Below are 14,014 nucleotides of genomic sequence, written 5' to 3'. Positions count from 1 at the left end.
TTCAACAATGATGCACTTTGTTCCTGAGAGATTACTTTTTCTTCTTCCAGCATGCCTCTTCAGATGTAGAAAGAATGATCTTGGGTAACAAATGTGATATGAATGAAAAAAGACAAGTCTCAAAAGAAAAAGGGGAGAAGGTAAGATTTGGTAACTCACCCTATTTAGAAGCCTACTTCTTGTAAGATTTTAGCTTCTGGATGTTTGGTATGTTTTAGATGTGTGAGAGAGAATGGGGCTCAAATATCTTCTTTCAGAAACTTTTATAGGATGCCAGGTTTGAGGTTTTTTGTTTTTAAATAGCACTTAACTATCTTCAGGTTTGAATAAGCTTAATGGTACTGTGATCTTGAGGCAAGATCCTGTAAAGAATGTTGACCTTTGCTATAGCATGAAATATTCTAGATCTCTATATAAAGTTTCCTGTATAGTTTGGCCACATTGTACTCAATTCATTCAAGGTGGTTACTTATTCTAGTTATAAGTGCTGTTACTAAAGCTTAAGTAATTAGTTAGTTGTCCTACAGAACAAACCTGTGAGGAAGAATGCTACAAAATCTCTTGTGTTCAGCTGAAGTAGTCTGTGTTGGTAACACAGCTTATGGGATGATTGCATTGTAGTTTTCTGGTCCACGATCTGTATCAAGAAAGATTCTATCTTAATGTTCTTTTAGAGCCTAAATAAGAATTTTGGTGAGAAATTAATGTCTTTTTTTTGTTTTGTTTTGACTTATGTGAGGATATGATGAGTTCCATACTTTATCTAATTGTCTTTAATGTTCTTGCAAAATAGAAATGAAGCTTGCTTGGTTTGGTTTTTAAAGTTTGTTGTAGCATGCAGCATCTATTCTATTATGAACCTATTGTGAACCTGTGTGAAACATTACTTTTACAAAGGAACTTCAAAACCACTGAAAAACTTTTAACCTCTCTTCTAGTTAGCAATTGATTACGGAATCAAATTTTTGGAGACAAGTGCAAAATCCAGCATAAATGTGGAAGAGGTAAGAGACGGGTGCTACACTTGGGTGTTTCTTGAGTTCCTTCTGTGGAGGTATGCACCATGATCTGCTGGGCTTTCTCACCTGGCCTGGGACCTGAAGTCCCAGCTGTACTCCTGGGTCTACTGCTACGATCCAACTGTTTCTGGTTTTCTGGCAGTGTCTGGAATTGTTTTAAAAATGGGTGTTAACAGAGTGGTCTACTATTACTGTAGCAAACAGTTGCCTTAGATGTTTGTGCCTTGCTATTTAAATTTCAAGTCCTTTTGGACAAGGAATAGGTTTAATTTTAGAACAGTGCCTTGTGCAGGAAATGGGATTCTTTACTTTCAGGATAATGTGCTACTGTGTCACAAAGCCTTCAGGTTACTGCTAAATACATGCTGTGCAGATGAGGCTGGAAATTCGTGTATTAACCTGGAACACCAGGTTGTAAGCTCATGTTACAGGAAGAAAAATACTCACAATGCTATTTGTAGATTTATAATCTGTTTTCCTGAAAATAAATTTCATGCTAAACCCACAAGACCTCTGTGAGAACTGAAGGAAATAGAGTGGGGAGGAAGAGTGGCCCAAGTCCAGTCTATCTTACTATAAATCACTCCTGTCATCTCAGGGAGGGTGGGGGAGGATCTGAGTGTGGACAAAAAAAATAACTGTATCAAAGGCCAGTTAAATTAAGATTTATTCATCCAACAATGTAGACTTGTGTTGTCCTTATACCTAATCCTTTAAAAGTCTTTCTATGGGATTTTTTTCTTTAAAAGTCCTGCATTCAGCTCATGCATGTGACAAGTTAGCTAGAAACTGAAGACATTACTTTAAAATAACAAGAGGGATGTTGTGCCAGCCAGGTGTGTTTTTTTTTTTCTGATTGTGGGGTGATTGTTTTACAGAATAGAGTTAGAATGGACTGATCTGCATCACGCTGCACCTGGACTAGCTTGACCTGATTTTCTCAGTGTCCTTGTGATTCTTGGAGCAGACTGGAAGTGGGACCATGAGGAGTCAGTACCAGAGGGGATACCTGAGTTCCTCTGGAGAGTTGACTTGCTCTCTCATGACGTGGCAGTTTCAATTTAATCTCTGCATGTCATGAAATGCACAACAGTAGTTTGGGCTTACTCCAAAATGTTTGGCTCTCTGAATATTTTTTTTTTTAATTGTCACACGAATGGTGAAGAAAGCATTAAAAAATGCAGCTGGTGTAGGCATTTGGCAATCACTAATGATTTGGTTTACTTTGCACCAAATACTTGACTGGCAGGGAATTACACAATTGTGATATTCTTGGGATCAGAAGTGCATTAATTTATTTGTTGTGATTTATTTACATTAAATGAGTGCATGTCTTTGGCTATATTCCAAACACAATGAGAAGGGAAGTGTTTATACTTCTTACATTCTGGAACTGTCCTTTGATTATTAGGGTCTCCAGACAGCCTAAAGTCTTGCTTTTTCCTGCTCCTGGAGAACTGCAGAGGTTTCCTGCTGCAGAAGTTTCTCTTCTCCTTCATACATTGAAATATGGGATGCTGAGATTTGCCAGAGTAATTATTCGTGGGTTTTTGTCTTTAATCGAGCTATTGGAAGCTTAAATAGCCTTATCGATAGTCCAGAGTAAAGCTGTTGGAGGACAGAAAGCAAGGTAACCTTAATGTGAATTCCTAGGCTTCCCCTTCTCAAACCTCTCTGGGTTCCTAACTGTGATGCACAGTTCAGTTTGCAGGGGAAATAAAAACAGGATTAGTATGCAGCCTTGTCTTCAGCTGATTTTTCTTTCTTCCCCGAGTTATGCAATGGGAAGGTCTGTTCATTTCCTTCAAAGATTGACAAGATGGAGACTAAAAATAATTCTTTTTTGCTTCTAAAGCATGTTTACTGAAGTTTTAAAAATACAGATACTATGTGTAGAGTGTCTTGCAACTCCTAGTGCTTCTAGTGGCATACAGAACACTGTATTGTTAATGTGTCTGGCTAGTCCAAGTTTATCATGTCCTTAATGTGTCTTGTGACTAACTCTTGTTTGTTTTTCTTTATTTCCACTCCTCACCAGGCGTTTTTCACACTTGCACGAGACATAATGACAAAGCTCAACAGAAAAATGGTTTGTATTTCCAATTAGCATACAAACTAAATACAGTGAGAGGACAGCTATCATAATACTGAGTAGTAGCCCTACCAAAAACCTCCTGGGGATTGCATTAGCTTCTTGATAAAATTTGAGCAAACAGTGATTTATCACGCTTTATTACACATCAGTGCATAACTATTCATTATTTTCCATGATCATTAACACTGGGCAGCCTGAAACTGATGTGTTGTTCCAAAAAGCAATAGTGTGATCTGTGTTTTATTATTTAGTCTCTTCTCCAGCTAATTCTTGAGATCTGGATTGTTATGTAAATGTTTATTTTTGTTGCCAAGTGATTAATGAAGTCTGGATAATTGAGGAGCTCAAGTTGCATCAGATCTCTGCTCTGGTTATTGCTTTGCAAGCAGAGGAAGTGGGGAGGGAGATTAGGAAAGCTAAAGATACTATTTTTTGCATTTTATGATGTTGACACTCTTTTCTCTTTCAGAATGACAACAGTTCATCAGGGGCAGGTGGGCCAGTAAAAATAACAGAAAATCGATCTAAGAAGAGCAGCTTCTTTCGATGCACGCTACTTTGATGAACTTCTAATGATAAGACTGCAGCACACTTAGAACCTTTTCTGCTTCTTTGAAAGCACAGGGTCACAAAGCCTCAGAAATAATACCACCAAGCTGCTGCTGAGAGCTCCATTGAACGTAGACTGCGATACACAAATACCAAGTGGATTTTGCTCACTAAGCCTATTGACCTGTCAGGCTCTTCTTTCTCAGATACGGAAGCTATGAAGTGGAGACACAAATGCAAGATTTAACTTGTTTTCCTTTTTTTGCTTTCTGTTTTATTGCCTGTTGCAAAAGCTGCTATGTTTCTTTTAACTTTGCACATCCATATTGGCCTCTTACTGCCTGTTACAGCACAATCTTACATTTGTATTTGCACAGTTTGACTTGTAAGTAAGATTCTTAACAGATTTGTGCACAGTTTTGTTTCTCTTTTTAAACAAATTTATTTTCAAGCAGAAGAGCCAGGAGAAAAATTAAGTCTCATTTCCATTATTTTCTATGCTGTATACTCATGGCCATGCAGTATGGATGTTATTGCTCTAGTGATGAGAATTACTGTAACAATTGGCATTTAACAATTTATACAGATTTTGTCTCTTAGATGCACAAATCTGTTTATGCAGAAGCTATGGCTTCTATTCTGAATGTAGTACGCTTTTCTTTCTTTGCCAGACTTAGCAAAGTTGTGTTCTGAATTGCCAGTCACTGTCTGATTCACAGATGCACCTTTCAGTTATTTGAATAAACACAGTGTCTTTCCTCACTTAACTTCCCTTTGTTAGCTCAGACTGTCTGCTCATTTTTTTGTTTTTGATGAGGAAGCACACTCTGGATTTGAAATCATCACCACAAATTGGCCTCATCACTATCACTTAAGTGGCTTGTGGAAGCTGAATGCATGAGTTTTGAGTAACCTCTTTGTGGATTCACTTGTTCAGAAATGACTGCTTCTAAAGGTGACTTCCATTTTTACTCTTAATTCTAAGGATAGTTTGTTAATGTCTGTAAACATTGGCACTAAGGAAGCCTCTCATTAGGGCTGTAATGTACTCCTAGTTCTGCAATTAATGCTGAATGTGTGTCTTTGGTCTGCTCGAGCAGTTGTTTTTTCATCAAAAGCTGGTACAGTGACCTAGACTGTTAGAAGCAGAGGTGAAACATAGTTGCCTTTTTTACTCAACTAAGCATTGTATAACCTAGTCTTTGTTCTACTACTTTTTTATTGTCTTCTGAAAAATTTCCTCAATGAGCAATTTAAACAGGTGCTTTAGTTCTGTTGGTGTGCCAAACGTGGACCATTGTAAGCTTTAACTACAAGTTCGTGTCCAGCATGTTTGCTGTTAGGGGATGGGTGTGTTCTGTCATTGTCAAAGGAAATGTCTGACATGCTTTTGCTTCACTTCGTTGACTGGAGTTGTAAACAGTGAGTTAGTTGTTACCACAGAGAACCATTTTGCTGTGTCAGGTACTGAATTTGTCATCTCTGGGTCTGTTTGAAATAGTTGGAAAGCAAACAGGCCAATAGTGTTAGACGTAAAGCTTTTGATTTTAAAGGGTTTAACCTTAGTAGCTGGTTCCATAAAGTTTTAGGTGGTTATCAGCCTGTCCCCACACGTAATTTAATAGAAGTAGTCCTTGTAACTAGATGGTGGATCTCATCAACTGCTGTTGCTGCACTAGAACAGAGAAACCTTCATGGCAACAAGGTTTAGTGAAAAAACAAAGCAACCCTAACTGCTCTGTTGTCTACCCTTGATGTTTTTCTTGGACAGGCTAAAGCAGTTATGTTTTCTGTATGGTTAAAAAAAGTGCTTCTATACAGAAAGTGTTGTGACACCAATTATGAATGTTGTTTATTTTCAGTAATTTACCTCTGACTTACTTGGTGTCGTAATACTTTGATTTTTATCTCAGGGGTTGTCTGCAAACCAAAACTGACATGTTCTGTGTTTGGCACTGTTTACAGAATGCTTTGTATTGTTTTTCCTGTCTTCACTGTGTGGTTAAATGTTCATTCAATATTAGTCTCCATGAACTTCCCTTTGAAAGAGCCTGTAAGTAGTAGAGTCTATGAAGTGCTTCTTGAAGCAGCAGCGAATTGGGGTATCTGCTCTGTATGGGGGAGGGTGGGAGGGAGAAAAGAACTTGCTATTTTCTTACATTTAGCTGTGCTAAACTGTACATAAATGTGAGGTAAGACCATAGGAAATTCACTTTATGCATGAGAAAGTACTGCAGTAAATATTTCCCTTTGCTTATTGTTCGTGTACAGTTCATCTTTTTCTATTTGTAGAAGAATTTAATGCAATTTTGTTGTCATCTGCTGAAACTGAAGAATTCTAATTTCATGTGATCTTATGGATAAGGTAAAACGCAGATTTCTTTCTTTATGTCTTTGCCCCCACCCCACTTCTCCAGCAGTATTAAATGGCTGAGTGGCTGCACTTTATCAGTGTGCTAACTTTTGGTCAGTAGAGACCTTTCTGTGTACAGTCTGCCCTGTCAGACGTGGAAAAAACGTGCTGTATCTTAGCATGCAAACCAGCTGTATGTTTTACTGGGGTATTTTAGCTATGGGTTCCTCTCGACAAGCAGGTGATGATAATGGTATTGTTCTGCCTACGCATCAGATGCTGGGTATTACAGGCTTTTCTAATATCACTATGATTGTTTTGTGCAGTCTCTGTTGTTACTTTGCTCAAGACTATATAATCTTAAGTTTTGAAGGACTCTTAACTATACCTCAGTCAACTAGTTAGTACTCTAATGTCCATTAGAATGAAAGTCATATACTTATTACTCACTTAGCAGCAAATGTATTTCTGTTTTCTTCCAGAAATTCCCATTAACCTTTCAGGAAACCAGACATTTTTTGGTGGATTTCAATAAAACAAAAATACTGCTTGCTTTGGAGTTTTAAGAGACCTTTCCCTCAGCCCCATGACTGTGCACTATATCTTGACCTGTATTTTTCTAAATGGTTAAAAAAAAAAGCCAAATTAAAAACAAACTGGTCTCAGTGCTTTGCAATTTTATCTTTCAGTCTGTGCTCAGCAAAACATGCACAAGAATTTTTTGTTGAGTGTATATAGAATGTGTTATTGACTTATCTGGGAATTCTAATATTGCTAAAGCTTAAACCACTCATGAAACTTAATGCAGCTCACTTTTCTCTTTGGGGAACAGTCTCAAAAATGCTGATTGACTTTTCAGACCTGTAGTTCTTTTTACAGAAAATATTTCCAATTATGACTTTCTCATACTAGTCTGCTGAAGTTAAGAGAATTACATGGATCATTTTCACAAGTGAATAAAGAAGTCTTGAATGTACATATCACATTAAAATATTGTGAAAGCATAATGATTTGAAAGTCCATCAATAATATGTAAAATGCATAAATGTGTTATTTGTGGAAATGCATCTGTTGTTTAGTTACCTGTTAATGTAGCAGAATTTTTTGCAATGTTAAACTTGCTAAGGATTGGTCTGTAGGTAATAATAGGTCTTCTTTTCTCCTCTGTTCATTGAACTGCTTATACCATTTTCACTCTTATAAATAAAACTTGTATTTCTTTCTTCCAAAAAAAGCAGGATTTATATTGATTTTTCTTGTTTCTGGTGAATTTAACTATTTCAGTGCATTCCTATGGCCTTACGAACATTTTTGCAAATAAAACTTCAATTACCATTATTTTAATGCTATATAGCTACTAAATTCAGAATAAAAAGTATAGTCCTTGAGAAAATGCTTAATTTTGAAATAGAAGTGTTCTGCTGTGTGTGTTTAAGCACATTTTACCTCTGGTATAAAGGTGTAATGTGAAAAGCTCCTGCAGATAAAAGTGAACTTGTCATGTGGTTAACTTGTAAACCTAATCATTAAATGTGTATTGATGTATATAGATTAAAAAACCCAAACCCAGCTCCTAAGAAAACCTTCATAGTCCAATAGTTTTATTATTTCATGTGAACTTTTTTACAATGTGTGTCTCAAATAAAAGTTACATAATGAAAAGCATTTTGGAGTATTTTGTATGAAATATTCCACGTAGTTTTTATGCAGTTGCCATTTCCACTGTGCTTTTGATACGTTTGTTGTGGAAAGGTGTCTTGCTGGCTTGTATTTGTAAAACTTAGTTTAACTAGTGATGAGCCACAATGGTTTGTGGCTGTCTTTGCTTGTTCCTAAACTTCACTGTTCTTTAAAGTTGTCCAAAAAAATCCTTTATTTCTGTAGTGATTGCTTAAATCTAAGTATATTTTGATGACCTTCAGTTTCCTAGGAAACTGTTTTTCCAGACATTTAGTATCATGAATTGCCCTTTTAAAGTAACTTCTAAACAATGCCTGTAAAGGTAACATGAGACACAATTTCCAATTTGATTAAGAGTCATTACTGACTTAAGCTGTTAACATTCTCTTTTTTTGGTGTTGTTTTAAATCGGAATTATTTGAAAGGTATGACTCTGAAGTAACCTGGAGCACAAATGTTACAGCAATATAGCAAATATTGTTTGTCCACTGTCCTTCAACTGAGGAACAAATCCCAAAGTGAGGGATTTGGCAAATACTTGTTAGCTGTTATATTAGCAATAGTTTCTGCATTCCAAATTATTGTGATTTGGCAGTAGCTCACAACTGGTACAAAAATTAGCAAACCTAAGGAAAGAAGTGTTTTGTCTAGCCAAGACAAAAGCAAATTAATAGTTGAGTGGGCAACTCAGAGATGACAGATAGCTTCTAAAGTGTGTTTTCTATGTGTTCCCCTCATCAGCTGTGTTTAGCTGAAAGGATAGATTGTCAACACTCTTAGAAACACAAAGCTGGAGTTCCACCCTTGCTACACCGTACTATTGCTTGATTCTGGTTTGCTTTGTTGTGCTCATTTTCATACTTCTGGCAGACAAATTTGCTGCTTTAGGAGCAGCTGTTAAGGCATTATCTTACATATCCCCTAGATCTGAATTGGGTTTAGTTGCTCAGCAGTTAAGTCCTCATAGTAGTTAGTGACATTTTAAGTACATTTGCATTCTGCATTTGTTAAAAGGAAATAGCAGACATGCCTACACTACATAAAAATGGTGATTTATTATAACTTCTGTCTGGATTTATTTTTGGTTGCAGACTAGCAATTCTTACACAAATACTGCCCACTTGTAGATGAGAGGCAAGTTGTTGGTACACATGTAGAATGGATCCACTTTTTATAATTTGGTAAATTGCCTTTTTCATAAATTATTCTTTTTCTAACTTGGTTGACCAGCCTCTCTTAAGAATTATTTGAACTATACCAAAGTCATAATCTAAAAAGATTTCATAATAATTTTTCTTAAGAAAGATTCTAATCTTCAAGAGATGAGATACATAAATGAAGCTTTTTATCTCACCATCTGGAGATTTAGGAAAGGACATGGCATGGAATGCAAAACATACTGAAAAGTTGTGCTCTTGTATGTGTTATAGTTGCTTCAAAATTTTTTTACTGTCTTCAGCAGAGCACATCAGCAGGAAGCTGCTGGTGTGAAGAAAAGCTGCATGAATTCTGAGCACTTGGTACTTACTGTTAGTTCAATTTGTGAAATAAAGTTGCAAGTTATGAGCAGGATATGAGCATTTTCCCCATCTGAGGAATTAACAGGTTTAATGAACTGTGGAGAGTGTGTGTAACTTAAACTGCACTACTGAATACAGTGTACTATTTCCAGAGTGATCAAGAACTCTGTGATCATCCATTAAGTTGAGAATTTCACCCTAGTTAACCTGAAATAGCTTCCTTGTGTAGGTGGCTGAGGTACCTTACTGCAGTTGTGACCTTTTCTGCCTCTGCCACCCGACCAGCAGCGTGTCCATGACACAGGTCTGACCAGTGGCCCAGGCCTCATGTAGGTACTGGGCTCTCAGATCCCTGGACTTGCTTCCAAACAGGGTTTGGTTTCTCAGGGAAATGCTACCATTGTGCTCATTGACCTTTCTGCCTTGGTTTATCACCTCTGTAGAACAGCATAAAGAGATGATACTCCTGAGCCACTTCCTTTGGGACAGGAGCTGGCAGGGCCCAGGGCTGGCGCCCTTCTCCATTGCATCCTCTTTCAGCGCTGCCTCACCCACAACACTTATTTTTGTATGCAGTGGAAAAGTGCAGACTTCACTCACCCAACTCACTACAAGTGAAATGCAAATTATGTAACTTTTTTTTTTCAGAAAAGGTGAATGTTTAATTTATTTTCATGCTGTTTGCAAATCTGTACTGCTACATTTACTTACTTTTTCTTTTCTTTCTTTTTTTTTTTTTTTTTTTTCCCTTTTTTTTCTTTTTTTCCCCCTCCAGGCAACATAGGAACTAACTAGCTCTGGTCTGTATTGTAGATGAAGGACAGAATTTCTTCAACAAGGCTGAACAACTTCCATCCCTCTCTTAATGCTGCCAAATGCTTCTTCTGAGCTTCCTCACCCAAACTGCGATGACTTTGTAACCCTCACACTTGTGCACTGAACCAATAAAACACAGGCAAAAGGCAACCACGCGTGTCTTGTGTACTGTTTATATGTCTTTTTCCAGAATAGCACTGGTAGATGTACATGAAATTAGGAAACGGCCTAGCAGCTCCTTGTGCCAGCTGTGGGGAGGGAAAACCAGGTCTTGATTAATTCATTGAGTTCTATGTGGTGTTTAGGGAGCTGAGGTACTCTGCCACTGCTTCGTTTGCTTGAAGGGAGGGCAGGGACCCGCCCGGTGTGGGAGCCCTTTCCCCTCCTCATCTCCCTCAGAGGAGCGGCGAGGCCCCTGCCCACCTTCCTGAGGGGCTCGGCGGCGAGACCCCCCTGCCCGTGCCGGTGAGGAGACCGGCGGTGAGTCCCCATCCCGTCCCGTCCCGTCCCGAGGCGGGCGCGGCTCCGGCCGGTGCCGGCGGCAGCCGCACCCCGGGGCGGGCACGGCGGGAGGGCGGCGGCCCCGCTCGGGATGGGGACGGGAATGAGAATGGAACGGGGACGGCTCCGAGATGAGTTTTCTTACGCGGCGAAGGCACCTCCCGCCCCGGCCTCCCGCACTAATAGAAAACTTAGGAATAGTAATTTAAAACTTTAACTCAGTAAACCCTTGAGCTTTCTTTCATAGGGAGGGCTAACTTTTGGAAAGAAAGAGAATTTAAAACGAAATTTCATTTATCTCTGAGGCTATCATTTCAACGTTACCCACTTTTTAGGGTAAGACACCCTAAGAATTTAGAGTGGTGTGGTTTGCTGGAGACCTGTTCTTTGTTATTTATTAAATACACATAGAAAGCAAAGGACAAAAGAGGAAACTGGTGAAAATTGTCTGCGCCACCTCTTTCGCTCTTTCAGTTTTTGTGTAGCAATTCCGAAAGGAAAAGCCCTTCTCGATAGTCCTCCAGAGGGCACATGGCCTCGGCTTGAGAAAAAGGTTACTTAAGGTTTTGTTCAATATATTCCTTCAACAAAAGCACCGAGGAATAATAATATAAAACATAGTAAATATTTTTCTTTTGTCTATATATTTCTAGTAAATAAATTCCTGGGATATTTTATAAGACCTATGCAATCTGTACAGAAGTAGCTAAAGTTTAGTTCTGTAAAAGTAGCTTAGAAATGTTCTGTGCTGGCAGCCTTTAGGCAATCTGCTGGAAAAGTGAACCAGTGAACATAAACTCATAGGATCATAGTGCCTGTGCAAATATGAGGTTATTAATCATTATTAAATATTATTATTAGTTGAAGAAAAAGGGCTGCTATTTGAATTTATCAGTGAAAAATGAGATGCATCCAATGTGGCTCAATTTTTAGTCATAGGTTTTGGCAGCTGTCTGTGTTACTAACTGATAGAAGCCTCTTTAGTATACTTGTTGCAATTGCTTAAAAACCATTTGGTGCTCCTGGGAAGATACTTGGGTCAACAGTATGTAGCCATTAAATATATGTTGTATGTGCCTCCAAAAATGTTTTAATATACTAAAGACCATTGGTAGCTAGTTTGATAGAAAAATAATCCTGGAGTATAACACTAGACTTTAAATTCCTTGTTCCGTAGTAGGTGTTCTGGCATTCATGCCAGAATTTTATTTTCCATTATTTTCACATTTACTTTTGCTATTGTTTCCAAACTTGACTGTATGGTGTTGAGAGGAAGTAAAAGAAGTGACAAAATTTCTGACTTTCTCATGTGTGAGTCACTAGATGGTGCCATTTCACTTCTCTTGAATCACAAACTATCTTATGTAGTCTTTTTAGTAACAGTTGTTGGTTGTGGGTTTTTTTAAACTTTTGTGTTGTTGTTTTTTTTTTCCTGAGACTATGCAATATAGATGTTTTGAGTGAATCAAACTAATATATTAATGAAAATGTGCAAAATTTTAAAGTTCCGTTCTTTTTGTCATCAACTTTCAGTTTTACATGTTTTACTGATCTAACAAGAGATCAGACCTGACAAAAATATGCATTTTAAATGTAGAATTGTTTGAGGGTCTTTAAGTATCTGCAGCTAATGTGAATTATGATTCACCTCCTACTTCAGTTGAGGCATAGTGGTTTTCATCCACTGACAGCTGCTCTGCATTTCTCTGTGTACTGAGATCTGAAAAGAACAGAGTTAACAGTGGTTCATTTATATCTCTTGCTGTAGTTCTGGGATATAACAGAAACCACTTTGTGCAATTTCGTGTAACATGCTTAAAGTTGTCTGGGGAACTGTTGTTTCATAATTTCACATAGAAAAGGTATGTCACACAATTCATGTGCTGACTGACAGGTACAAGTGATGGATATTATTTTCAAGTTCAACCACTAAATTTTCTGTTTAGCTATCAGAAATAGAGAGGCTTCCAAAACCATTTTTTGCAAAATGGATTGGACACCTTTTTGTTGTTAGAATGGCAAAGTAGAACTTTACATTCACAGGAATGTTTGTTATTAGTAAAATTACTTATTTTGGGAAGTCCTAGTATTGGGTTTGACTTGCTGGCCAGCAGTTTTTTCTTAGTGAGAAATGAGGTTATAAAACTGTAGCTGCCATATTGTGATAGAAGGTGTTTTACAATTGGACAAGGTGCAGTGAGTTAGGTTTACTATGGAACAGCTTTATCAGTTTGAGAATGTCAGGAAAATTAATCCACAAACACCAGAGGTTTATGTCCAAAAAGGAGACAGAGGAGTCCTGTCACTTTACTTGAATAAAGGGAAAGGTCGTGGGGCATTCCCCATGGGGTCTTTCGTAATTTTTAGGGGATGTAGCCTCTTTTCTGTACTAATTTCCTGGCCACATTTTCCCTCTCTCTTTCCCCACTGACTGAGGTACTTGCGAGGTACAATCTCGTCAAAATGTCTAATCCCTAAAACCCCCTACTAATGTATATCCCCCTCCCCATTTTTCATTTTCCTTGTGTCGCTGTTCTTTTTCTCTACATCCAGAGATTTAGCATAGTCTTGAGTGACTAACAGTGTGTGTCAATTAGTGGAAATCCTATGGAATTTATGGTTCCTCTATAGCATCTTTCACATCTTTGTATCTGACCTTATCTACTATCAGGCCCACAGTTTCTTTGTAAAGACACCTCCTTCTCATTCCTTTCAATCCCTCCTCTTCTTATTTTCTCAATAATTGTCTATATAAACCTTATTTATCACTGACTTAACTTTCTGTTCCTGGGTCCTTTTCAGTTTTGCAATTATTTGCAGTGACATAATTTTCTGTCCTTTTGTAGCCATTTCTGGATCTGTAGTCATGGCTACTGTCTGCATCCCTTTGACCACATATTGAATAAGTTGCACTAAGCAAGGGATCAGACATGGTTAAAAATATGAGAGTTGCTACAGCACATATGAGGGGAAAAAAAGCATTCCTTTAACCCACCACAAAAACATGTCCCATTTCCATCCCTTCCATGCTTGGACTGGTACATGAGCTAACTTTCTTATTCCCTAACTTTCTTATTCCCTTGGTTATTCGTTTTACCACTTTTCCATTGTCATCTATTTGCAAATGGCACTTTGAGTTATTTAATTTGTCATACACTCTCCCCTCTTTTGCTAATAGATAATCTAATACCATCTGATGTTGAAATACTGCATTCCTCATTTGAGTGGACTGATCAGCAAGATGGTAAAGGGCTGTAGCTGGCTGGTTGGTTATTACTTCAAAGACAGCTTGTAACCTAATTATCCAATTTAAATTATAAATTGGTTCTCTGGCACCTGATATTAATTCATTAGGACTCCATGTGGTTGGTCCGTGGTGTTACATAATTTGCTCAGGTGGTCAATCATCTTTTCCCCAATTTTGGATGCTACCTCCAGCCAGGGCTGCATCAATTGACCGATTTGCTCTAATTAGATCACC

The 14,014-nt window shown here is 37.9% G+C and overlaps 1 protein-coding gene across 7 annotated transcripts in view; it reads left to right on the top strand.

The window, feature by feature from the left end:
* Nucleotides 1-10,182, top strand: part of RAB8B (RAB8B, member RAS oncogene family) — a 29,315-nt gene extending 19,133 nt beyond the window's left edge. Inside the window, exons 5-10 of one of the 7 annotated variants that reach the window (XM_072933751.1) lie at nt 51-140; nt 939-1,004; nt 3,058-3,108; nt 3,584-3,608; nt 5,956-6,028; nt 10,030-10,182. In XM_072933751.1, coding sequence (XP_072789852.1) covers nt 51-140; nt 939-1,004; nt 3,058-3,108; nt 3,584-3,608; nt 5,956-6,005 — 282 coding nt within the window. In that variant the 3' untranslated portion in view covers nt 6,006-6,028; nt 10,030-10,182. Of the gene's footprint in view, nt 1-50; nt 141-938; nt 1,005-3,057; nt 3,109-3,583; nt 7,682-9,991 lie in introns of those variants that run through there. The other 6 variants (XM_041718323.2, XM_072933750.1, XR_012057522.1 and 3 more) reach the window with 6 other exon arrangements.
* Nucleotides 10,183-14,014: the final 3,832 nt, after the last annotated feature.

Source organism: Taeniopygia guttata, chromosome 10, assembly GCF_048771995.1.
Source record: "Taeniopygia guttata chromosome 10, bTaeGut7.mat, whole genome shotgun sequence".
NCBI lineage: Eukaryota > Metazoa > Chordata > Aves > Passeriformes > Estrildidae > Taeniopygia > Taeniopygia guttata.
Note: the sequence above shows the minus strand (reverse complement) of the source record. Positions and strands in the feature narration are given on the sequence as shown.